General features: G+C 43.9%; 1 protein-coding gene and 1 long non-coding RNA gene across 2 annotated transcripts in view; one reads left to right on the forward strand and one right to left on the reverse strand.

Annotated features, from left to right (window-relative positions):
- Positions 1 to 27,860, reverse strand: LOC115467147 (zinc finger protein 2-like). The gene is given in 6 exon segments (XM_030198869.1): positions 1 to 189; positions 191 to 861; positions 2,692 to 2,820; positions 12,990 to 13,103; positions 22,916 to 23,042; positions 27,778 to 27,860. Coding segments are annotated over 6 exon segments (1,152 nt in total). The 5' UTR covers positions 27,790 to 27,860; the 3' UTR covers positions 1 to 90.
- Positions 27,848 to 27,968, forward strand: part of LOC115467148 — a 33,422-nt gene continuing 33,301 nt past the window's right edge. Inside the window, exon 1 of the long non-coding RNA XR_003941650.1 lies at positions 27,848 to 27,921. This is a non-coding gene — a long non-coding RNA (uncharacterized LOC115467148). The remainder of the gene's footprint in view (positions 27,922 to 27,968) is intronic.

A 27,968-nucleotide genomic window follows, 5' to 3' on the forward strand; every position in this document is an offset into this window, starting at 1 on the left:
GTTGTTCACATTGAGAGCACTGTAGAAATTTCTCTTTCGGGAGCAATTTCTTTCCTGTTTGAAGCCTTTTATGTGTCCTAAGATTTGAGTTCAGACCAACATTTTTCTCACAATCAGAATACTGAAATAATTTCTCTCCTGTGTGATATATTTGATGAATCTTAAGCTGTGACCTGTATCTAAAACATTTTTCACATTCACTACATTTAAAAGGCTCGGTTCCACTGTGAAGCTTTTTATGTGCTGTTAGGTTTGATTTCAGAGTAAACTTTTTATCACAGTCACTACATTGAAAGGGTCTCTCTCCTGTGTGAATTCTTACATGCCTTTCAAGCTCAGCTTTGCAAGCAACACTTTTTTCACACTGGGAACATTGTAATAAGCTCTTCTGCTTGCCAAATTTACTATGCAATATAAGGTTTGTTTCCTTGTGGTTTTTTCCCTCTTTTTCAGTACAAGTAAATTGCTTCTCCTTTTTATCGTACTGTTGGATCAATCTGCGACTTGGCATTTTAATGAATTTATTCCCCCACTCAATCATTTCTAGTTGCTCAATAAACTGTGAATGGGTGGTGTAGCTTTCCACAGTATCAGTGCTTTGAAACAATCTCTCTCCTTCTTTGGGTCTCTGAGTTTGTACCAGATTTGAGCAGTGCTGGGAATTTCTGTCTTGTTCAGGCCATGTGCTTGTTCTCTCTCCTTCTTGAGTTCTGTCTTCTACGTTGGGTGGTGTTGCTCTTCTAACATCTCTCTCACAAGAATCTGGGCTCTTTTTGTCCCAGTTTCTGTACTCCCATTCTCCACTTTGCTGCCTGTCTCCCATTTTCTCCATTTCTCCTTTGTTCCTGAACACGCCATCTACTGGAAAAAAAATGAGAGCAAACTCATTAATTTTATAGCTTTGGAGAGAGACAAATATCAGGACATTGACCCCATATGATTCTTTAAAGGTTTTGCTTGGCTAATATTCCACATGACATAAAACAGTAAGGGGGTAATTCTCAAAAAGACACTCTCTTGGCACCTAACTTCAAGACACTTAAACTTAGATGCCGAGAGAGGGGTCCTTTTACTAAAGTGCGCTGAAAAATGGGCTGTGCTAGTGTAGGCGCGTTTTGGGCACGCGCAGATCCATTTCAGCGTGCCTGTAAAAAAGACTTTTTAAAACATTTTTGCCGAAAATGGACGTGCATTAAAATAAAAATTGCCATACGTCCATTTTGGGACTGAGACCTTACAGCCAGCCATTGACTTAGCAGTAAGGTGTCCCGCGTTAACCATGCGGTAATCACCTACATGCGTCAAGTCAGAGTTACCGCCTGATTTTTGCCGCACGCCACAAAATAAAATATATTTTCTAGCACGCGTAGCAGATGTGCGTCAAAAATGAAATGACCACACGTGCCACAAAGTAGATGGACGGTAACTCCAAACTGATGCATGTTGGGTGCGTGTAGGCACCTACGTGGCTTAGTGAAAAGGCCTCAAAGTGTGTTAAGAGCTAGATTATGCATATGGTGCTGAAAAAAATGAATGCTAAGCGCTATTCTTTAAACAGCGCTGTTTACAGAATAGTATTTGGCGTTGGAATCCGTGCCCAATTTTAGGCGCAAGGATTTTTTAAAAGTTCAAATAATTTTTATTGTTTTTAGAAATATAAAAAGAAATGAACAGTATGGCAGAATATTGATACAGGAATCAAACAGCCTTGTATATCACACACACAAGTCTAGCAATAAGGCTGCAATATAAAAGCAAACAATATTTAAAGGAACCAAGAATGAGAGTATCAAGAAAAGATGAACCAATGAAAAAAAGATACAAATCTCAGAGAGAGTTCTTGGTAGTATTGCTGTAAAAATGAACTCCTGCAGTCAGGTGACCTAGTTTCCCATAATACCATGACCATAAAAACTGCTGTAAAATATGCCCTTTAGTGTGGAATCATCATCTTCACTACTGCTGAGGATTTCAGGTGTGTGTGGCGGGGGGGGGGGGGGGGGGGGGGGAGAGGATAGTTTGTTGCATTTGTACCCCACATTTTCCCATCTATTACATTGTGCATCCCTGCTTCTGCTGTGAGGGATCACCTTGTTATCTTCCCTAAGTCCCCCTGCCTCTCTCTTAAAGCAAGCAGTGAAGGTAATCTTGCTTCTGGTGGAAGGGGGAGGGGGGGGAATAGGCATTCTGCCTCTCTCTTGCTGCCAAGGCATCATGGCGCACAGACTAAAGGCTAAAGCAGCACTGAAGCAGATGAAGTGAGAAAGATGAAAAAAGGATTAAGAAATTAGATGTTGAGAAGGGAAGAATGAGAGAAACACACAAAGTGATAAAGGAAAACTAAGGGAACGAGGCAAGGAAAAATTGAAAAGCAGGAGCAAAGAGGATAAAAAAAGGACAAAAAGAGGAAAATATATTACAGAAGGGAGGAATTTAAAAATTGGAGAAGGGAGACAAGGAGGTGCTTTTAGGAAGAGGAAGAGAGAGAGAGTAATGCTATAGAGAATAAGGGAAAAAGAGAGAGGGGAAATGAGAGGAAAAAAATTAAAAGTAGAAACAAAATGAGGCCTGAAGCTAAATGAAAAAAAGAGAAATAATGGAACCAAAATAAGTTGGGGGCCCGGACAGTAGTTGGCATCTTTCTTATAAGAAACATCTGGATCATCTAATTGCTAATCGATACTACATCACCTGCTTCACGTAATGCCTCACATGTGCCTGTGATGGGCATGTTTCCTCTTTCCTCAGATGCTTGGGGCTCAGTCCTGAATTCTTCTTGCCTAAATCGGATTAAAATGTCAGGCTTGACATCGGGGAAGCCTGCCAGATGAAAAAAAAATGGATATAATAGAATACAGAAATGTAGAAAATGATGATAGATAAAGACCATACAACTGATTCAGATTGCCTATCCATATCAACTCCAACGGCTCTACAATCCTTTCCCCTCCCTCAGAGATCCTCTGTGCTACTTCTATGCTTTCTTGAATCTAGATGCAGTCCTCGTCTCCACCACTTCCACATGGAGGCTATTCCACATATCCATCATCCTTTCTGTATATAAATATTTCCTTAGATTACTCCCAAGTCTATTTCTTTCCTCTTCATACTACAACCCCTCATTCCAGAGCTTCCTTTCAAGTGAAAGAGACTTGCCTCCTGTGTATTTTTACCATGGAGATACCATATCTCCTTTCTTGCCTTTCTTCAAAAGTATGCATATTGATTTATTTAAGCCTGTCCAATATGACCATTTTAGTAGCCCCACTCTGGACTGACTCCATCCTTTTGAAGGCGTGATCTCCAGAATATATAATCTCTGGTGAGACCTCAGAAGTATTATCAGTAGGCATGGGCTACTGTTTGCAATGATGTGACCATCTCTGGGAAAGTCACCAGAAACAAAATGAATTCTGTTGGAGCAAACAATTTGTCCAAACCCCATCCCCCCGCCCCCCCCCCCGAAAAAGTTACAGAAGGTCAAACATGTAACTTTTTCAGACTGCTTATGGGCTCATCGGCCATATGTAACATTTTGGATCTGCTACTTTAGTCACCATTTCCCAGAGATGGTCACACATCAACAACATATCCCATGTCGCTGTATGCCATTAAATGAAAACAAGCATGAAAAACAAAACATTTTCCACAGATTCTATATATGGTGCCTAAGTTTGAGTGCGCAAATTAATTAAGTAATGAACCCTTACCCTTCAATAATTGGGTGTTAACAATCAATTACCAAATTTAAAAGGCACTCGTTAAAATCTGCCCGCACATCCGGCTGTGTACTCTTCTATAAGGCATGGTGCCTAACTTTACTAGGGGTCCTTTTACTAAGCCGCTATAAAAAGTGGCCTGCGGTACTGTCGGCATGTATTTTTGGTGTGCGCTGGGCCATTTTGTACCGCGGCTGGGGAAAAAAAGGCTTTTTCTAATGGGGGAAGTAAATGGCCATGCACTAGAATTAATAGTAGTGCGCGGCTACTTACTGCCTGAGCCCTTAACGCCACCCAGTGACCTAGCGGTAGGTGCAGCGTATAGAATACGCTTAGTCGATACCGTAGAACCTAGATCTACGCGCGCCCATTTACGCCAAATAAAAACCTAGTGTAAATCCATGCATGTAGATTTAGGCGCACTGACCTGTATTCTGTAATTATGGACTGAAATTCTGGAACGCCCACGAAATGCCCATAAACACGCCCCTTTTAAGCTACGTGAGTTTATTTTGAACTGCACACTTTGCAATTTAGGTGCAGTTCTTTATAGAATACCCTTAGAGATTGCCACACATAAATTGTAATTATTGCCAAATAGTGCTCATTACTGATTGAGTCCTGTTAAATATGCTGATTACCTTGTTCTTCCAATTAAGTTACACACGTATCTCCGCATGGAATCTAAGCGCCATATATAAAATCTGGGGGTTCGTGCCTATTTTTTCTGGGGCTGAATCTTGAGCGCCATTTATAGAATTTCCTCCTTTGTGTCCTTTTGTTTTCTGATAATAATGCACACTGTTTGAATGCACACACTATCGGGAAAACGTGCTCATTCTTTCTGAAAGTGTTAACTATTTCTAAAAGAGGGTGCACTCTTCCTCAAAATGGAAATAAAAGACTAACCAAGACAAAAGAAACAATGCTGAAAATGACACAGGCAATGAAACAAAATGAAAATGTTGGGGCTACCCATCCCTAGCACCCCCCAGAATTATACCTGCCATGATTCTTAGGAACCTCCTGACAAGTCATTAACATTTGTACTGGACTACACACAGAACAAAAATGTTATTAGAGGACAATAATTGTGCATATGACTTTGTGGAATAATTGGATTTGGAAAAATATATCCATGATCAATTCCTCTTGGCTTCAATTACACACCTTGAAAATTTGGTGTAGACAGACCCCCCCAAATGACATCGTCATAAGGGCAAAATCTGCCTAGGAATAAGTCTGAAGGATGAGATCTTCACTTTGCCTTGATCACCAATGTAATATTAGCAGCATAAGAACATAAGATTTGCCATATCGGGACGGGCAGAAGTTCCATCAAGCCCAGTATCCTGTTTCCAATCAAGTTCCTAGAAATAAGCTGTGGATTTTCCCATCTTAATAAAGGCTTATAGACTTTCCTTTTAGGAAATTTTCCAACCCTTTTTTAAACCCTGCTAAGCTAACTGCTTTAACCACATTCTCTGGCAATGAATTCCAGAATTTAATTAGAGAGGTGTGGTAGCCGTATTAGTCCACTTTTAAAGGTAATCAATAGAAATAAAACAAAATAAAACATGGAAAAGAAAATAAGTTGATACCTTTTTTTATTAGACATAACTTAATACATTTCTTTATTAGCTTTCGAAGGTTGCCCTTCTTCATCAGATCAGAAATAAGCAAATGTTGGTAGATGTATAGAGAGAACGGCCCCTTCAGGTTGCTTAATAACTTGTAAAAATAATAAACAAATCACAGGGGTCAACAGAGTCAAATTTGAGAAGTGTAATCAGTCTTAATTCTTATTTTTGACTCCATTTTCTAAATTTACTGTTCAGTGTAAAAAGACTGTATTGTCCTTCCTTGAAGACACGTCCCATATCCCAGAAACTCTCTTTTTCAACCTCTGAAATGCTCTTCACAGTTGAGTCCAATTTCAAGTCAAGATCCATTTTGTCACACAGCTATCATCCCAGACAAAACTGTCTCTTTCAAATGCATAATCACCCGCCAAAAAAATTCTACTGTCATTTCTCTAAAGGGCTGAGCTCTTTGCGCCTGTCCCTTAACATGGACAAACAGAATCCAAAGTATACTAGACTAATCAGAATTTGAATAAAGCTAACCCTCTAACCTTCAATCATGGCCAGACACCCTCACGAGTATTCACAAAGACTTCAAACTCCACCACTAGGCATCTGGAGTAACCCTGTACAGGAAAACAGCAGGGAAAATGATCCAAATCAGCGGTGCGAAAGGAGCAGATTACACAATAAAAAAGTCCCTTGATAAATATTTTTCTGAGGTCTATAAGTAAAAAAGAGCCCAACACTGGCTCTGTTTCGCCCACACAGGTGCTAAGATAACTAATAACAAATAAAACAAAAAACATACCAGTAAACAGTAATAAATAATGCTAAATAGACAACGAGCAATACAAATAAAAACATAAATATGTCAGAAATAATAAGATATTAATACTAAAATACCACAACATGTACAGCAAATTAATCCAAAATGAGTATAAAGGGCCTTATTCTATAAAAGTGATGCTCCTAAATTTATGCTCCTACTTTAGGAGCATAATTTATGCTCCTAAATTAGGAGCATAATCTATACTGGATCATAGAGTATGCTCGTAATTTAAAAGAATAAATTTAGAAGCATAAATTTTAGGAGTACAATCTTTATAAAGTAAGGCCCAAAATGTGTAAATGAATGAATAACGAGGACATCTTTTTACTAAGGCGCGCTAGCGTTTTCAGCACATGCTAATATTTAGGGTGCGCTAAACGTTAGAGAGATCCATATATTCCTATGGACGTCTCTAACGTTTAGCATGCCCTAAATATTAGCGCACCTTAGTAAAAGAGGCCCTAAATAAATAAAACGCATATATATTTATGCATCACCTGAACAGATACCAAGGAGATTGTAAAACAAGGATATATACTCAGGCGTTGTACACAAGCCATTTCACCACCTTGGTCTAAAACTAGAAAATCGGAGAGGGTGGAAAGCACTACTTAAAATCACATACTAAGATAAGAACCTGCTAAAAGACAAAAATACAGTGGTCCAGGCTGAAAGAAACTATAAATAGGGCCACGAACCTTTATGTAAGGAAAGTAAATAAAAGCAAGAGAAAAAGGAAACCGATATGGTTCTCCAAACAAGTGGCTGAGAAAATAAAGGCTAAAGAGTTGGCGTTCCAGAAATACACAAAAACTCAAGAACAGGAACACGGGAAGGAATACCGGAGGAAACTGAAAGAAGCCAAGAGAGAGATACGTCTGGCGAAAGCGCAAGCGGAAGAACTAATGGCTAGAAATGTAAGGAGGGGCGACAAAATTTTCTTCAGGTATATTAGTGAAAGGAGAATGACTAAAATGGGAATTGTGAGACTAAAAGATACTGCGAACCGCTATGTAGATAGTGATGAAGAAAAAGCAAATTTGCTAAATAGATACTTTTGTTCTGTTTTCACAGAAGAAAATCCTGGAGCAGGACCGCGATGGACTGGAAAAAGTACAAATGAAAATGGAGTGGATACAGCATCATTTACAGAAGAGAGTGTGTATGAACAACTTGGAAAGCTAAAGGTGCACAAAGCCATGGAACCGGACGGGATCCACCCCAGGATATTAAGGGAGCTCAGAGAGGTTCTGGCGGGTCCTCTTAAAGATTTGTTTAATAAATCCTTGGAGACGGGAGAGGTTCCGAGGGATTGGAGAATGGCGGAGGTGGTCCCTCTTCACAAAAGTGGTGATAGGGAAGTAGCTGGAAACTACAGGCCGGTAAGCCTCACTTCGGTTATTGGAAAAGTAATGGAAGTGATGCTGAAGGAAAGGATAGTGAATTTCCTGGAAGCCAATAAGTTGCAAGATCCGAGACAACATGGTTTTACCAAAGGGAAATCGTGCCAAACGAATCTCATTGAGTTTTTTGATTGGGTGACAGGAGAATTGAATCAGGGACGAGCTATGGACGTAATCTACTTAGATTTCAGCAAAGCTTTTGACACGGTTCCCCACAGGAGGCTTTTAAATAAACTGGATGGGCTGAAGATAGGACCTAAAGTGGTGAACTGGATTAGGAACTGGTTGACGGACAGACGCCAGAGGGTGGGGGTGAATGGAGTTAGCTCGGAGGAGGGAAAGGTGAGTAGTGGAGTGCCTCAAGGATCGGTGCTGGGGCCGATTCTGTTCAATATATTTGTGAGTGACCTTGCCGAAGGGTTAGAAGGTAAAGTTTGCCTATTTGCGGATGATACTAAGATCAGTAACACAGTGGACACCCCGGAGGGAGTGGAAAACATGAAAAAGGATTTCAAGAAGCTAGAACAATTGTCTAAGGTCTGGCAATTAAAATTCAATGTGAAGAAATGCAAAGTGATGCACTTAGGGAATAGAAATCCACGGGAGACGTATGTGTTAGGTGGCGAAAGTCTGATAGGTTCGGACGGGGAGAGGGACCTTGGGGTGATAGTATCTGAGGATTTGAAGGCGACGAAACAGTGTGACAAGGCGGTGGCTGTATCTAGAAGGTTGTTGGGCTGTATAGAGTAGAGAGCTGCACGGCTTCCGTCCCCGCGGGAATCCCGCGGAACCCGCGGGATTCCCGCAGGGACGGAGGCAGTTCCTGCGGGGTTCCCGCGGGGACGGAAGCTGTTCTGCGGGGTTCCCGCGGGGACGGAGTCAGTTCCTGCGGGGTTCCCGCGGGGATGGAACCAATTCTGTGGGCTTCCCGTGGAATTGTAAGCTCCACCTGCAACAGCCTCTCATCTACCGAATACCAATTTCTTTGAGTGCTGTCTCTTCCTCCTCTTCTTCCTTGCTTTAACAGCATAAATGTGGAAAGTTTTCCATTAAGGAGGTGGTAGAGTCACAAATGATGACGGAATTCAAAAAGGCTTGGGATGAACACAGAGGATCTCTAATTAGAAAATGGAAGTTATATAAAAGCTAACCTTAAATGGCTGCATGTGTGTGGATGTGTCAAGTGACGCTTAGATGGCGACTCTGGCAGTGATGAACTAGGGCTGATACCTGGCAGACTTGTATGGTCTGTGTCTCATACATGGCAATCTGGTGTAGGATGGGCTGGAAAGGGCTTAGACAGCAACTTCAGTGGCTGGAACATGAGGACAGTGCTGGACAGACTTTTACGGTCTGTGTCCCACAAATGAGTGGGCTTCGATGGCAACTCCAGCAGTTGGAACATAAGGATGGGGCCAGATAGACTTCTGTGGTCTTTGTTCCAGAAACACGAAAGAAAGACCATAATCAAGTATATAATATCACACTCGTTGATTTAATGATGAATTGATCATGAGTGTGACTATTAGCAGAGTGGATGGACCGTTCAGGTCTATTTGCTGTCACTTACTTTGTTACTATTAATCCTCTTTGCTCCCAGGCTGGTGCACAGACCTCAGCTCTGACACAGGCACGAGAATCAGATGTCACCTGACCTACTGGTGCGTGCATGTGGCGACCTCTCAGCACACAATGCCAGTGAATCAGAGACAAATCTTACATGTGCGCACCAGAGTGTTCCAAGTTCCAACTTCCGTTCCTTCCTTGCCTACAGTGCTGTGGCTCAAATCCAGAGAGAGACTGAGGGAGCTGACTGGAACTTTCTTTTATGTACTATTAAATTCTTACGGGGACGGGTGGGGATGGGTTAGATTCTTGCGGGGACGGGTGGGGACGGGTTGGGATGGTTTAAATTTTTGCGGGGATGGGTGGGGATGGGTAAGATTCCAGTGGGGATGGGTGGGGACGGGTAAGATTCCAGCGGGGACGGGTGGGGATGGGTAAGATTTCTGTCCCCGTGCAACTCTCTAGTATAGAGAGAGGTGTGACCAGCAGAAGAAAGGAAGTGTTGATGCCCTTGTATAAGTCGTTGGTGAGGCCCCATCTAGAGTATTGTGTTCAGTTTTGGAGGTCGTATCTTGCTAAGGATGTAAAAAGAATCAAAGCGGTGCAAAGAAAAGCTACGAGAATGGTATGGGATTTGCGTAACAAGACGTATGAGGAGAGACTTGCTGACCTGAACATGTATACCCTGGAGGAAAGGAGAAACAGGGGTGATATGATACAGACGTTCAAATATTTGAAAGGAATTAATCCGCAAACGAACCTTTTCCGGAGATACGAAGGCGGTAGAACGAGAGGACATGAAATGAGATTGAAGGGGGGCAGACTCAAGAAAAGTGTCAGGAAGTATTTCTTCATGGAGAGAGTGGTGGATGCTTGGAATGCCCTCCCGCGGGAGGTGGTGGAGAGGAATACGGTAACGGAATTCAAACATGCGTGGGATAAACATAAAGGAATCCTGTTCAGAAGGAAAGGATCCTCAGGAGCTTAACCGAGATTGGATAGCAGAGCCGGTAGTGGGAGGCGGGGCTGGAGGTTAGGAGGCGGGGATAGTGCAGGGCAGACTTATACGGTCTGTGCCAGAGCCAGTGGTGGGAGGCGGGACTGGAGGTTGGGAGGCAGGGATTGCGCTGGGCAGACTTATACGGTCTGTGCCAGAGCCGGTGGTTGGAGGCGGGGATAGTGCTGGGCGGACTTATACGGTCTGTGCCAGAGCCGGTGGTTGGGAGGCGGGGCTGGTGGTTGGGAGGCAGGGCTAGTGCTGGGCAGACTTATACGGTCTGTGCCCTGAAGAGCACAGGTACAAATCAAAGTAGGGTATACACAAAAGTAGCACACATGAGTTGTCTTGTTGGGCAGACTGGATGGATCGTGCAGGTCTTTTTCTGCCGTCATCTACTATGTTACTATGTATTCACGTGTGCCAAAAGGTGGCAGTCTCACTGTTAGCATAGAATGAGCTGCTCTTCTTTTCCCTCTTCATACTTCCTCCTGTGGTACCTGCTCTTTCTTCTTTTGGCTTTTCCAATCATTTGTATGCTGACCATACGCAGCTTTCTTTGTCCTCTCCTTCCCTTCCTCCATGTTTTTATCTTCATTTGTATTCTGTGAAGAAGTATTTTTTTTAGGTTACTTCTGAATCTCTCCCCTTTCACCTTTGTCCTATGAACCCTCACTCCAGAGCCTCCCTTCAATTGAAAGAGACTTGCCCAGAGAGTTTATATTTTAACAGAAAGTAAAGGTGCCCGGATGAATTTTGTACTTGCTTGTTACAGGAGGATGAACCTGTTCAATCTTCTTTGATTCATGAGGATCCATGAACAGTAGTTCTTGTTGTTGTTTAAGGCTCAGTGAGAACACCGATGTTACAACTGGATGGTCTGTCATGACAAAAAATGTTTATCATGATTCACTGACAACCTGCCAATAACACATTTGGAAACAAATTTTAGGGTCCAAAACTTTTTTTTTTTTAATTTATGATCCACTTTTTCAATTTTAATTGTAAATTAGTGAGAACAAAAAAACCCTAAGGCCCCTGTTTACTAAGGCGCATTAGCGTTTTTAACGAGCGTTAAACATTAACGTGTGCTAAACGTTAAAGACACCCATAGGAATATATGGGTGACTTTAGCGTTTAATGCGCGTTAATGTTAGACGCGTGTTAGTAAACAGAGCCCTAAGCTTAAAAGCAGCTCAAAGCAAAACTAGAATAGTAAATGTTTTTATAAAATGCTCCTAATAAGCAAGTAACACACATACTCCCAATTCTATAAAAGTCACCAAAAACCGCACATATAATTTAGTTGAATAACGAGCCAATTAGTGCCAATAATTGGCATTTTAACAAGCGATTGTTGGCACTAATTAGATTTAATTGGAACTTACACATGTAAATTTAGGTATGGGTTCCGTGTCTAAACTTAAGTGCGAGTAAAAAAAAAAGGGGGTGCTGAAATGGGAGGGTCATGAACGGAATGGGAACGTTCCTAGCATTTACTCACGTTGTTCTAGAATAACAGAGATACACGCCTAATTTAGATGCATCTATATGCATCATGTTTCAGTTGCTGCAAATGGCTGCGCCTAAGTTAAGCATGAGCCCCGGGCAAAAATCCCAATAAATAAATAAGCACTATTCTATAAACCGTGAGTAACTATAAGCACGGCTTATAGAATAGCACTTTTTTCATGCCATATATAGAATTCACCCCATATTGGGAACAAAATAAACATGACTAACAAAATTAAAATGCTTCAAATAATGACATATAAATTCATACAGTCTATGATAAAATCACCTCTCAAAAGCAAAAAAAAAAAAACAACAACAACATTCAACAGCATCCACAAGCTGCAGGAACAACTCATTCCTGACTAGTTTTCTGATGCCCAATAAATCTGTGTGCAGCTAAGCATCTTTAGAGATCTTGTTCCATAAATCTAGTGCAGCACAAAAGGATGGTCACGTCCTAGTGCTTTAACGAGGACAGACTAAAAAGCTGCATTCCTTACCAATCTGTCCCTCAAAAAGCATGAGAGGCTCTACATGTTAACAGTAACATCTTAAACTGAGACCTGAATTTCACGGAAGTCAGTCTAGGCTTTTTAATGCTGGTAACATGGGGTCTCATTCCCCTTCTTCCCCTCTCCTTGAAATAATACATTCATTTTGCACTGCCTTTTTGCTAAATTCTCTGAGGCAGTCCTATATGAATTTTCAATAGTCAATACAGAAAAGCACAAGTACATTTACTATTGATACCAGTGGCATAGTTAGACCTGTTTTGGGTGGGTCCTCCAGAATTAATGTGGATAGGCCCTTCCATGTCCCTCCCCTCCCTGGTAGATATATAAAATAGGGTTTTTTTTAAACCTTCCTCTCAGCTCCTTCGCTTCCCCCCCCCATCCAACATCTCTCCCTCTCTCCCCAATCCCCCACCTATGAACTGGCAATTCCCCCTGTAGGCCAGTAAGGAAACAGAAGTGATGTCAGCAAGAGCAACACGTGGCAGAAAGAAGCCTGCTGGGCTGAGGCAGACAGTGAAAATGAATCGTTGTGGTTGCCTCCGAGGTACACCAGGGAGGGGAGATTCAGAGATCAGGGCAGATACCGGGTTGCCAGCGGAGGAGGGGAGAGTGTGCTGCCGTCACTGGGTGGCCCCGAGCCAAAACTGGGTGAGCCTGTGTTCACCCCGGCCCAAACCGAGCTATGTCACTGATTGATACGAGGTCTTTTGGTAGCAGAATGTAGTAGAGATGATGCATTCCAGAAAGCTAAAGAAAGGCACTTAACTACACTAAATTTATGGTTCCATCTAGAGGGAACAGCCCATATCTGGTGATATGAAAATGGAAAGTCCCTGAAATCCAAAAAACATTTACTTACTAATGGAGGGGTCGTTAATGCTTTCTTTTCTCTCCCACTCATACCGTTGAGTTAAATATTTCTCATCTTCCCTTTTAATCTTGAATATGACATCAGGATTTAGAATTGAATAACCTGCCAATAAAAACAGCATCATTACATTTTAAACTCTTTCTTATAGAAACCCTGGAGGTTTCCTGTTCTAATGGAGCACTGGAGGCGAGTACATAGAGTGTATCTGGATGAAAGTATTCCCCTGAGAAAGAAGACTGGTGGCAAAGACCTGAGGAGGAAGCTGAGGGTCATTTGGGGTCTCTGACATTGCACCAGGAGGGAGGTGCAGAAGGATGGATGGCACCAATACTCCTTTCAGCTGTCACATTAAAAGTGACAGTGACAGGAACTAGGAATGGGCAGCCAAAGCATTTCATGTCACTTTTTCTCAGGTTTTTTTTCCATTCTGGAATGAATGTCATCAAAAGTGCGCACTATGTATAAAGAGGGCTTCCTATGGGAAAGAGGTGGCACTCTTCTTATAGACTGTGCACTATATTCAAAGAGGCTATACTCTTCTTAAAGAGTGTGCACTATTTACCAACAATGCACACATGCGAGAGCGTGCACACATGCTTGCACTATTGCTACAAAGTGCACACTCTTTTAAGAAGAGTACAGCCTCTTTACACATACGAGCCAATCAGCGCTGATAATTGGTGATAACAACCAATTATCAGCACTAATTGGCAATAATTAGGATTTACTCACATATCGTATAACAATGTGCGCGTAAATCCTAATGCGCGTATATATTTGGGGGTGTGGATAGGGGTGTTTCTGGGGGCATTCCCAAATGTTTTGTGTGTCAATTTAGAATATGGCCAAGCTGCGCAGCTTATGACTAAGCGTGATTCTGTAAAGGATGAATACTCTTTATAGAATTGCGCTAATTGTGTTAAATTTTAAGTGCCAATTTTTAGGCGCTACTTAAATAATATAACCCATAGTGTGCAGTCTTTAAGAAAAATACGCCCTCCTACTGTTGGGTCAAGGTTTTGACAATTACAACCACGTGGTTTCAATGCTGATATCACGAGGCTTTGGCCTGGCAATGGAACATACTTCGCTGCACAGCGGTGGAGGAATGTGGCCATCACTTGTTTTTCTTTTCAGCTGTCATGTTCTCCCTTATTTAACTTTTGGGGAGCCCCTCACTTGAGCTTACACCACTGGGTGTTTGAATTAAATAGAGGATTCTATATGCTCATTAACCCCGGGGGTGGGAGGAGCAGAGAAATTAAGGAGAAATAATAAAAAACTGACTGGATAAGGAATGATCCTACAAGGGTTACATCTCTAGGGCTGACATTTAAAGCCACTGACAATGGTGTTTAAGAGAGGGAGTGCCCAAGTCAGTAAAGACTGGGTTCACCAGCATGCCTTCTGAAGGGGTGGGTTATCAGCCACACCATACAGTGACTGCAGTGGTCATTGCTGCTTCTTTGAGGCCACATGATACATCTGACAGGATCCTGGCTTGCTAGCTGGCTGTGTCATCCTAAGGGAACTGTTTCCAGACTGTCTGGGTGCCAGTTAGCTTGGCAACAAGCTGGATATGAACAGGAATATCTGAATAGTCCAGACTGGCCAACTGGTCTTCTTTTCCTCTGTTCCTTCTGTTCCTCCTGAGATAATTGTAACCTCTGATCCAGAATATTTCCAGAAACAGCATGCAGCTGTGTATCTGCACAATAATTCTTTCTCCTTCTCTATTTGGCTTTCGATTATACCGATTTGGCCGGGTTTAGGAGAAGGCCGGCCATCTCCCGATTTGTGTCGGAAGATGGCCGGCCTTCTCCTTCGAAAATAAAAAAAGGATAGTTGGGGGGATGTTTGTTACATCTAAACTAAATCACAGAGTGCTACCTTTTCATATTTTCCATTGTCCTCTCACTGCCTGCCCTCTACCTGGGGTGAGGTAATTGTGTCAGCAGCCCTATATACTCTTTGTGTGATTCACAGCTTTAGACCTATATAAACAGTACTAAAGTTAAGATTAGTTATAGGAAGCTTCCAGGCACACATCACTTCTGTTCATAACCCTCCTAGGTGGAGGCTAAATGTGTCAATCTTCTTTGCAACCAAGTGCCCTACGAGAGAGCAGGTGTCCCAGCATCTTGTTAGGCACATCCAATACAGAAATCTCATTTTCAGGATATACAATAAAGATAACTGTTATCCTGGTCAGTGAGAGGATGAAAGGTAAGATACGACCTGTGGAATCTATTTACCGCCTAAAAGTGCTATGTGTTGGATAGTATTAATTAGGGATTCTGATCGTTTGGAATTTCACTGGTTTATTTTTGAGATAATTAGGTACTTTCCAATGGTCAGAAAAACAGGGGTTTATTGGTGTATTTACAAGAAGAAGAAAAAATATTTTGTGGGGTTTTTTAGGTGGATTCCATTCAATGAACCCAAACCACAATTTTCCAGCCCCACTCCTCCCCTTCTCTAAGCCCCAGCCCCCCTCCCCTGTCCCAGATCCAGCACTTCCTCCTAACTTCAACAGAACAGCAGAGGCTTGTGTCTTAGTTCTTCTTTCCCTGTGCTGCTTCATCCAGCTCTTCTGCCGGCACCAAGGGAATCAGGAAGGGGTTGGGAACTGTGCATGTTCTCACATTTCAAATCCTCCATTGCTGGCAGAAGAGCCAGATGAAGCAGCAAAAAGTGGCAGCAGCAAACATACATGCTTCCGGCTTTTGAAAGGGACTCCAGTGGCAGTGGCTCACACTGATGACATCATCTAGCTACAAGGACAGATTTTTTTTTTTTTTTTGGGGGGGGGGGGTGGGTTCAGTTATAACTAGAAATCTCTGTTTCCCAATTGAGATGGTTATTGGGGTTTTCGGATTATAACTAAAAATTAGAAACCCTAAGTATAATTATCCAAAATCCAATAAATTATGTAAAGAGTAGTTACTTACCTGTAACAGGTGTTCTCCGAAGACAGCAGGCTGCATATTCTCACAAGTGGGTGACGCCACGTCGGCCCCGGAGGATTTTAAAGCAAAATCTAAAAATCTCTTCTACGGCGTTCCGTCGCGCGAGCGAACGCACTGCGCATGTGCGCACACCTCTTCCCGCTCGCCGTGCGGACACGCCCCTCAGTTAAATCCAAAAGATGGAGGAGACAACTCCAAAAGGGGAAGGTGGGAGGGTTTGTGAGAATATGCAGCCTGCTGTCTTCGGAGAACACCTGTTACAGGTAAGTAACTACTCTTTCTCCAAAGACAAGCAGGCTGATATTCTCACAAGTGGGGTATCCCTAGCTTCCAGGCTTACACAACACAACAAACAGTGGTCAATTGAGTCTCGCAATGGCGAGGCCAGAATAAAATTGACCTGAAAAGAAGAAACATCTAAATGAGTGTAGCCTGGAACAGAACAAAAATGGGCTTAGGAGGGTTGGAGTTGGATTCTAAACCCCAAAGAAGTTCTGCAGCCCCGACTGCCCAAACCGACTGACGAGTCGGCTATTGCTGAAGGCAGTAGTAAGATGTGAATGTGTGGACTGATGACCACGCCGCAGCTTTGCAGATCTCTTCAATAGTGACTGATCTTAGATGAGCCACCGACTCAGCCATGGCTCTAATTTTGTGAGCCGTGACATGGCCTTCTAGAGTCAGTCCAGCTTGGACAAAAATGAAGGAGACGCACTCTGCTAGCCAAGAAGAAATTATGCGGTTTCCGACAGCAACTGGCATTAAAAGAAATAAACAACTGGGCGGACCGTCCGAGGGAGCTCGTCTGCTCCACGCAAAAAGTGCGGAGCTTGCTTTCGCCAGGGCTTGTAAGATGAGGGAGAAAGAATGTTGGCAAGACAACTGACTGGAGCAGATGGTACTCCGATACCAGCGCCAGTAAGAACTTTGTCTGCATGTGGAGAAATACTCTGTTAAGATGAGAAGTAAGGTAAGGCGCTTGAGCTACTAGAGACCGAAGCTCACCGACCTTACGAGTTGAAGGAACAGCCACTAAGGAAAACGACCTTCCAGGTCCAATACTTCAGATGGCAGGAATCCAGTGGCCCGAATTGAGCTTGCAGCAGCTGGATGAAAACGACATTGGGACCCCAAGATACTGGATAAGGAGTGATAGGAACTCTGACCGAAGCATAAGAGCCAACTGTCAAAATTATTGTGGGTGCTAAGCCCAACAGAAATAATCTCCCTTAGACACATACAAGGAATTTTCTCAATATTGGGGGAGAAATAAACCTCTCGTGAAGTGGACAGCTAAAGGCTGACCTTTCACACGTTGATGATAAGCTCTTATTGCACGAAGATGAATACTGACAGAGTTGGTCTTGAGACCAGACTCAGATAGGTGTAGAAAGAACTCAAGCAAGGTCTGTATAAGACAAGATGCAGGATCTAGGGCCTTGCTGTCACACTAGACGGCAAACCTCTTCCATGAAAAAGAATAACACCTCTTTGTGAAATCTTTTCTGAAAGCAAGCAAGAGTCGGGAGACACTCTGGAAAACTCAACGAAACCCCACTCTCAACATCCAGACCGTGTGAGCCAGAGATTGGAGGTTGGGATGTAGAAGTGCCCCCTCGTTCTGCGTAATGAGAGCTGGAAAACATTCCAACTCCAGAAGAAGAGGGAATCCTATCTGACGCAGCTAGAAAAGAGCAATCAGAATCATGGCTCCACAATCTTGCTTGAGAAACAGCAAAGTCTTTTCCACCAGATGTATGGGAGGATACGCATACGGAAAACCTGTCTCCCAAAGAAGGAGAAAGGCATCCGATGGTAGCCTGCTGTGAACCTGCAGCCTGGAACAGAACTGAGGGACTTTGCGATTGGACTAAGTAGCAAAAGATCCACTGAGGGGTCTTTCGAACTATAGGCATGCTCAACTGTAGCATTATCCTGCTCAGCCTGTCGGCCAGACTGCTGTTTACGCCAATTAGATAAGTGGCTTGGAGAAAACATGCCGCATTGCGGGCTCACCGCTACATCTGCATGGCATCCTAACTCAGAGGGCAAGATCCAGTACTCCTTTGTTATCGAGTACATCACAACCCGATTGTTTGTTGAATTAAAATAATTTGGTTGGATAGCCAGGAGGGATGCAACCTTCGTCAGCAGCTTTTGACTGAGTAAGATGCCTCAGAATCAAAATAGAGAGAATTAACTACCTCTGAGGGGAATACCGAAGACTGGCGAACAGTCGGGTTACATCCTCTAGATACCCTAAACTTGATACCACTGGGAAGCTAGGATGCACTGAGCGGATGTCATGTGCAAAAGTGCCATGGGAGTTACATGAACTGCGGAAGCCATGTGTCTAGAAGTCTCAATATGTACTGTGCTGTAATCTGTTGAGACGGGCAATCATCGTGTTAAGGGAACACATGCACTCCCAGTCCATGAAGATACGCTGCAACAACAGCCAGGCACTAGGAAAAAAACATACTCTGGATGCAAAGAGAGTATAAGTATCCTGTAAATCCAGAGAGCATAACCAATCGTTTTCCTGAAGTATGGGAAGAAGGATGCCCAGGGAAAGCATCCTGAACCAAATCTGTTTAGGCCCCTTATGTCTATGATGGGACGCAACCCACAAAGAAAGACCTGGAATAGAATCTCAACCCTTCTTGCCCTGGTGGAACGGGCTCGACTGCATTGGCGCTGAGAAAAGCAGAGAGTTCCTCTGCAAGTACTCACTTTTGATGGAAGCTAAAGGATTAAGCTTCCAATGAACAATGTGGAGGGTTTGATTCCAGATTGAGAATGTATCCTAACCGGACTAGTTGAAAAACCCCACCGGTTGGAGGATAAAAGAAGTCACCTTTGGTGGAGAAATGTAAACTTCCCCCCCGACAGGCAGAATGGCCGGTACGGACATTTTTTTTTTTTTTTTTTTTTTAGTGGCTATACTGAATTGGAGCCAGTCAAAAACCCCTCTGTTTCCTGGGGAATAGGTGCAGGGGCCTGATTAGGTGCACGCCGCTGACTAGAACGAGCGTGCTGAGGCATAGCCCGAACCGGCTGTCGAGAAGTAGGAGTATAGGTACGACCCCTTAAGGCACAAGGAAAACTACTCCTCTCTCTAAAGAACTTCCAAGATGAGGAAGTGTATGCAGAGCATATCTACAGTTTTCTGCTGAGTCTCCTCCTCCAGGAGAGAGGCACACAGTCATGAGAGTCTGCGCATCACTGTACCTAGAGCAGAAATCTAGGTGTTACATTACAAGTGTCGAAAATGCCCTTGGACAGGAACCTGCGACACACCGTGTGCTACCTGACCACTTGGTGAAAAGGTTTAGCCTACTCCGGTGGGTATGCTCGTAAAGATCTGACAAGACTTGATTTGGGATGCGATCATGCCAGCCTGGTACGCCATTCTCCAAAAGAGGCTAAGGATGTATGCTCTGGCCCCGGGGGCGCCGAAATAAGTTCTTAGAACTCCTATCTGTTCTGAGTGCAGAAGACTCAGGTGAAGATAGTAGTCCAGGACCTCTAGCATCTGGGCATTGGGATTCACAATCTCCACTGTAATGTCAGATGACCATCATTGAACTGAACTAACTACTCAAACAGAGCAGCTCAGATCCAAACGCGTCCGATATGGAGGCTACTATGGGTCGAGAAGTTGCTCCAGTAGGGTGCGAACACCCATACCAGAGGCAGCATCGGTGAAGGAGACCAGGTGAAAAGCCAGATGCCGCAGGAGGCGGTAGCACCCATGGCATCCAATGGTACCCATGGTCCCGAAGCCAAGGACAAAGTCTGGAAATGCAAGGGAATCGAAACCAGACTGCTAGACCATGGCACCGACGGTACCGATGATACACATGGTACCGATGGACCCCGGTACCAATGGTACCCATGGTACTTGGTACCGATGATAGTCATGGTATCTGGTATCGATGGTACCCATGATACCTGGTACCGATGGTAGCCATGACATGTGGTACCAATGGTACCCATGATATCCGGCACCAACAGCACCGACGGTACCGATGGTACACATGGCACCGACGGTGCTCATGACACCTGGTACCAACGGCACCCATGGCACCGATGGTACCTGGTCATGATATCTGGTATCGATGGTACTCATGTGCCGACGGCATCCATGATACCTGATACCCATGTATCCACGGTACCGACGATACCTGATACTATGGTACCGATGGCAGTCATGATACTCGGTACCGATGGGCGATGATACCTGGTACTGATAGTCGATGGTGCCCATGATACCTGGTGCCGATGGTGCCCATGACTCCCGGTACCGACAGCACCCATGGCACCGATGACACTCAGCATCGACGGCACCCATGGTACCGATGATACCCGGTGCCGACGGGACCCATGGTACCGATGATACCCGGTACCGACGGGACCCATGACACCGACCATGGTACCAATGTAGTTGGTATCGATACTCCTCGGTACCGACGCACCGATGATATTCGGTACCGACAGTACCCATGGCACCGATGATACTCGGTACCGACGGCACTCATGGCACCGATGATACCCGGTACCGACAGCACCCATGGCACCGATGACACTCGGCATCGACGGCACCCATGGTACCGATGATACCCGGTGCCGACGGGACCCATGGTACCGATGATACCTGGTACCGACGGGACCCATGACACTGACCATGGTACCAATGTTCCTGGTATCGATACTCCTCGGTACCGACGGTACCCATGACACCTGGCACCGATGGTATCCACGGCACCGATGACACCTGGTACCGATGTACCGGTGCATCGACGTCCAATGCCAGGATACCTCCATAACAGAGGGAGCAACGCTCTCGGCACCGACTGATGTCTGAAGCCCGGATACCTCCATAACCGAGGGAGCAAAGCTCTGGGCATCTCCTTTGGGCATCCCTGGCAGAGTAGAATACGTCTCGGTTCTTTGAGACACTACTTGCGCTTCACAGGGAGATGATCCGGCCCAAGACACATCCGCCGATGCGCCCGAATGACCTGCCAAGCAGGAGGCGCCGAGGCAGGTGGAGACCTATTCGATGCATAACTATACCCAGCGTGCATCGGTCTCTGTCGGACTCCAGAATGATCTCCTTTGGGCATCCCTGGCAGAGTAGAATACGTCTCGTTTCTTTGAGACACTACTTGCGCTTCACAGGGAGATGATCCGGCCCAAGACACATCCTCCGATGCGCCCGAATGACCTGCAGAGCAGGAGGCGCCGAGGCGGGTGGAGACTCACTTCAAAGGTTACACCACTGATATTGTGTCACCAGGTTGCCCATGCAGTGGCTGACCAGGGATGCACCTGCTTAGGTTCCTGGTTTTTCCTGTGACATACACCTTCACACTTGTGGGGCTTAAAGACAGTGGTGTGCTGGAGCAGGTTCTCACAGCTCTGGAAAGCCATTTGTAAAGTTTTAATAAATGGATCCTAAAAATGTGGGCTTGTTTAGTTTGCTGGCGAGAGAGAGCCCACAGATAACAATATGCCAGCATTTTTATAAGAAAAGAGAAGCTTAAATGCTTTGTTTTCCTTTCAGGCACAGCCCCTTGTGACTCTGGCAACTACTTAACTTTTCCTTGCCCCAGGTACAAAAAAGTACCTGTATATATAAGCCACAATGAGCCTGCCATGAAAGGATCAAATGAAAAAATAAAGAACACCCAAAAAGGGTAAAATAAAAAAATAAAAAAGAGATTTTACTCCGAGGACCTGAAGAAAACACGAAGCACTAACAAACTCCGTGTCTCCTCAGACGCGGAAAAAGAAAAACTGAGGGGCGTGTCCGCACGGCGAGCGGGAAGAGGTGTGCGCACATGCGCAGTGCGTTCGCTCGCGCGACGGAACGCCGTAGAAGAGATTTTTAGATTTTGCTTTAAAATCCTCCGGGGCCGACGTGGCGTCACCCACTTGTGAGAATATCAGCCTGCTTGTCTTTGGAGAATACAGGGTTAGCACATCAAGCGCTTACACAGAAGTTGTGGTTCTGAGGTGGGAATCGGAGAAATAAATCATCCCTCCTGTATCTCACTATAGCTCTTAAAGAAAAACCTCCCAACTGCTATTGCATTAAGTGTCTAGTTTAACATGTGCAAGCTTTATATTACAGGGCTCCCTACACTGCTACTGGAAGGTTAAATGACTTGCAGAAGACTCAGATTGAGGGAAATAAAGGGCTTCAAGACTGAGCTCTGTACCCCCACCTCCAATTGTTATTTATAAAAGAGTCATTAAATTCAAAATAAAGAAGGTTGCCACCTGATGCCACACTGTTTGGGACAGGCCACTCCAGTGCTGGCTTTAACCCAGTGCATGCTGGGATTTACAGCTCTGATTTTCTGAGGGAAATCAATGGGAAAATGTGCCCTGAGATATTTTGCATACAAAGGGGTAAAACTAGCACTGGATTCACCCGTTTCTCAGAGCATGGAGCCAGGGGGCAACCTTAGGATGCAAGAACAGAAATAGAGGGCCCCAGGCAACATTTTTTAAGAGGTGGAACAGTTTTGTTTTAATTTTGTTTGATCCATAGTTTTCTTCTTTTTTTAATTTAATTTACTTAATTTGCAAATGTTCTTGTTTTGTCAAACTTTTGTGGTGCCTTTTTTTCTATATTATTTAATTTTTGCCTTTCATCTCCCTTCAGTTTTTGTCTGCCCTTTCTGCCCCTCCTCCTGATCTCTCTGTCCAGCAGCCTTTCTCCCTGGATTCAGGCCAACAGTGACAGCCACTATGACCATTTTGACCGGGCTCAAGCCCTAAGCAGTTGCAACAGTTCCTTTTGAACTGGGAATTATGTCATCTCCCTAGTTTTAGGTGTGCAGGCAATCTGGCAACTGGGATTTTTTCCAGCCCTCAAAAAATGGATGATACAGAGAGTCTACAGGTACTAAATGAGAGAAAAGGCACCTTTACCTTGTGACAACAGGAAGCTGTGAATCTCCTTGATGACCTTCTTGTACAGCTCCTTCTGCCATTTTTCTAGAATGTCCCACTCCATTTCCCGGAAATAAGCAGCAACGTCACTGAATGTGACTGATGCCTGAAACAGCAAACAGGATGCATTCAGCCACTCACCTTTCAGCCTCTTTATACTGTCTGTGTAAGATATGCACAGCTCCCAATTTCTCATGGCAGCTCAGGAGCAGATTTTTGTGACAGTGTTTTTGAAATTCAGAGGCAATACTAGAACACAAATGCATACTTCTACAACTTTTTCATATTAATGTGCACATTTCCCCTTATAAGAGTAAAGCAGTTTTCCAACTGTGTGTCTGTATAATTTATTTAGTAGGCTTTCGGGGTGCAAAGAAGGGACCTTAACTATCAACACAAGGTGGAAATTTCCTGTATGGGGGTGTGAGGGAGGGGTGGAACATGGCTGGATTTCCACAGGATCACTTCCTCATAGAAGCTGAAGTTGAACCACCTTACAACAGGTGGCAGGGTTCACACAGAGAAGGAGTTAAATGCCCTATAGCAGAACAATTCAGAGAGGCCCAAGTGAAGAGGTCTCATAGAGTGGCAAGGAACAGAAGTAGCCACAGCTTAAGTGTTCCCCTAGGGTTGGAATTAAGTAGTCAGGTCAGCCTCCAGAAGTTAATGACACATGGACAGAAGACTGCCAGGATAGGAGAGCACCTGGCAGATGACATTTAATGTGAGCAAGTGCAACGTGATGCATGTGGGGAAGAGGAACCCGAATTATAACTACGTCATGCATAGGAGCCAACTTTTCAAAATGATTGAGGGTGCTGAAATTTTTTTTCTACAGGTGGTGCATTCCCCCCTCCCCCCGTCCCCGTCCTCTCCCCCTCCCCTGTGCCCCTCCCTCGTTCCCCCTCCACCTCAATCCGAGCTCCAGGCCCCCCTCTCTCCCTCCCAGGGGGCATGCGATGAAGATACAAAGTAGTAAATTAAAATGAATTGGGAAAATTTTCTTCGCTCAACGTGTAATTCAACTCTGGAATTCGTTGCCAGAGAATGTGGTAAAGGTGGTTAGCTTAGCAGAGTTTAAAAAAAGGTTTGGACGGCTTCCTTACGGAAAAATCCATAGACCATTATTAAATTGGAGTTGAGGAAAATCCACTATTTTTGGGGATAAGCGGTATAAAATGTTTTGCACTTTTTTGGGATCTTGCCAGGTATTTGTGACCTTGATTGGCCACTGTTGGAAACAGGATGCTGGGGTTGATGGACCTTTGGTCTTTCCCAGTATGGCAATACTTAATATTCCTGAAGTGTATAAAATTCATTTGTGCCACTAAAATGGATCACAATTCATTTGTGCCACTAAAATGGATCACATACCTATTGGGGAAAAGAACAGACTTTCCCCTAACAGTTAAAAGCAAATCCAACAGCCTAAGAAATGCAATAAAAAATAGTGAAATAAAAAACAATTAAACTGCAAAAATAAAAATATAAGGTACTCACAGTGCAGCATCTCTTTCCTTAGAGCAACAGCAATTTCACCATGTTAACAAAGGCCCCCTTTGGCTGTCGGTGTGGTAATGCTGACACAGCCCCATTCACTTTGAATGGGCTGTGTCGGCATTGCCGTGTGGCAGCCATTAGCACAGCTCTGTAAAAGGGGGCCAAACTGAATCTGCTTCCGTTTTACTAAAGCTGTATTTATTTCCTCTTGAGTCACAGGTCAGCTAACAATGAGGTTGCTTTTAGCAGCAAGGAGGTGAAGCCCCTGAATACATGACAGACCTGATTGACTTACCAACCAGAAACCTATCCAAATCAACACGAACATTTCTAAACCTGCACTACCCAAGCTGCAAAGGTCTTAAATACAAATCAACTTACGCATCTAGTTTTTCCTACATAAGCACACAACTGTGTAACGCATTACCAAAAGCCTTGAAAACGACGTACGACCACCTAAACTTCCGGAAATCACTAAAGACTAACCTGTTTCAAAAGGCATACCCTACCGATCCAACTTAAATGCCTGAGCTCTGCAACACAACCAAACTAGAGTACATAATGGACATCACTCAACTCTTCCGTTGTACGATTCCCTAATGTGGCTGTGCTACATGAACTTTATCTTACCACAACATTACTTTATATTTGTTCACCGGAGTCTGCAAACGCCTCTCCAGTACTATGTAAGCCACATTGAGCCTGCAAATAGGTGGGAAAATGTGGGATACGAATGTTAAGAAATAAAATAAATAAATAATAGACTTCCTTGTTTAACAGTAAAGTACCTGTAAAAGCCTGTTTAAAAAGGCTGAAAAAAAGATCAAAAGACTGCTTAAATGAGAGAATCAATGATATATAAATCTTTTTGACTCAATTCCAAAAATGCTAAAACCTGCAAAAAAAATGATCTTTTTTTAAAACATAAAAATTGAGAAATGAATGTTGGAATCGATGCAGCACTACATGTCCTGTATGTGCTTCCTTTCAGTGCTTCTCTTTATGCTTTTATTATGGCACACTGTCACTATTGTGGTTGAAATACATGCTGTGCACTAAACTGATGATTTCCTTTTAAGAGTTGGTTTCACTGCTGTAAAACAACTTCAAATATGTGGATCCACTTTGGTGGCTTTTACACTCTCACTTATTCTTTGCTCCAATAGTTATCACTGTCTCATTAAGTATGATTATATATCTGTTTGGTTTAGGCTGGCGGTACGGTACTGCCGACACAGCCCATTCACTTTGTAAACAGAGGCATGCTATAGATGCGTTAGCATTTTTAACGCGCTTTAAATGATAACGCGCATATAGGAATGTATTGGCACGTTAGCGTTTAACGCGCCTTAACTTTAAAGGTGCACTGAAAACGCTAACGTGCCTTAGTAAACATACCTCTTTATGTTTTTTAATTTTCAATTTTAAAGTTAATTTTTATGATTTGTATGATTTTAATTCTTTGTATATTACTTTCTACCACTGATGCAGCCTATGGACAAAATGTGACCATGTCAGGTGATTGTTTTAATAAAACTGCACATCTTTCCAGACTGCTGGTCTGCTTGTCTTTCTACTACTAAATTTGATGTGTGACCTGAGATGGCATTTTTGCCACAGTGTTTAGGCCTGGCTAGGAGCCAGTCCCATGAAGAGTATGGCCACACTATATTAAGTGGAGGAGTGGCCTAGTGGTTAGGGTGGTGGACTTTGGTCCTGAGGGAACTGAGTTCGATTCCTGGCACAGGCATCTCCTTGTGACTCTGGGCAAGTCACTTAACCCTCCATTGCCCCATGTAAGCTGCATTGAGCCTGCCATGAGTGGGAAAGCGTGGAGTACAAATGTAACAATAATAATTAAGAGAGAGATAAAGAGTCTCTATTTAAAAGGACTAAGTCTGTGATGTTAGAGAGATGATTACAGCCTTTTGGGTGTACATAAATAAAGTAATTTTGACTTTTACCTGCAACCTGTGTGTGTGTGTGTGTGTCACATTTCTATGAGGTCCTGTAACCAGCTCTGAGCCACACTACTACAAGGGGAAGGAGAGTGGAATGAGAACCGGAGACGTGGAGAAAAGACACAGGAAGAAGAGGATCTCTGCCCTCTTTACTCACCCCTCAAAGCCCAACAGCCATTAGCTCTGTAAATCTCTTCTCTCTCACACACATACATGCCCCTAGCCAGTCCCTCTTAAAACTGAATTGCTCTTCCCCCCCCCCCCAAACCCAGTGTTTGTCAATCTTTTTGTGGCCATGTCCCCATGACAGCGGCCAAATAAAATTGTTTTGACCCTCTAGCGGTGCAGAATAATGATGAACCTATGAAGAATCATTTGGGGGTCAAGACTCCCAGTTTGGGAAGCTCTGCCCCTTCAGACCCATAAGCTTATCCTAGTTGTATTCTCCATTTACTTCTCACTTTCCAACCCATCCCCCAGCTCCTCTTCCCCTGCCTAGCTATGTTTCTTTATTCCTGTTTCTGAAATAATCCCTCTGTGTTCTTTCTTCTCCCATCCCACTCTATACCTTTCTGACTGTCCTATATGTATATTGTAGTTCCCTTCTTATTATGGGTCTCCTGTTATTAATGTTGTAAACCGCTATGATGGTATATACCCTTAACAGTATAAAAGAAACCTGAACCTGATCCCCTGTGGTTCCTCAAACACCTCCTTCTCTCCCCCCTCCAAGTTAATCACTCTCACTTCCAGCTAATCCTCCTCATTCTCCAACCAATACCCAGCTCCCACTAGTTTTTCCTCTCTGATTCTCCCGTGCCCTCCTCACTGCCACAGTCCACAAACCTAGATTCTCCTCACTTTCCCCTATTCCCCAGACTGCTGTCTTAGGTATCTTTGTCGGATGCTGCTCAGGTCCTCACTGGTGCTTTGAATCACAGAGAGGGGGGCACCTCACTGCAGCAACAATTCAAAACACCAGCCTGATCTCGAGCAGCAGAGAGAGAAGGGGCCAAGGCATAGTAATTCTTTCCTTCTGGCTGCTGAATCAAACCATGGCAAGAGAGGTTTTCATGAAGAGACTGTAAAATCTTGTTTGGTCCACCTCCTAGATCCTAGATTCCTCTGGGTCCTCCCTGCCCCTATTCAGTTGTAAAGGCAGGATTATGCACCCTTTACCATGGCATCAGAGACTAGGGGACCCTGCTTATATGGCCTCTGCGAGACACCTCTAATAGGTTACAAACAGAGCTCTGTTTTCTTAAATACCGTGAACTGTGTGTGCTGTTTGGTTTGAAGAAATGGAACAGCTGCACCGGAAATCCTGCTCCTTTAAGCTCTGATGCTATGAATAGAAAGGATTAGAAAATAATGTCTTACCAGCACAGACATTTCCCTTCTGTTTCCCCACCCAGTTCAGAAGCTGCAGGGATGGATTCAGACTAGAGTAATCCCCTTTCCTGTGCAAATGCAGGGAATTATGATTGAATCAGAGACAGGAGGAAGATGGGCTGATTCTTGAAGGTATGAAATCAAATCCTATCTCTCCCTCTCTGCTTTGTGGGGATTTA

This window comes from Microcaecilia unicolor, chromosome 3, assembly GCF_901765095.1.
Source record: "Microcaecilia unicolor chromosome 3, aMicUni1.1, whole genome shotgun sequence".
Lineage (NCBI taxonomy): Eukaryota > Metazoa > Chordata > Amphibia > Gymnophiona > Siphonopidae > Microcaecilia > Microcaecilia unicolor.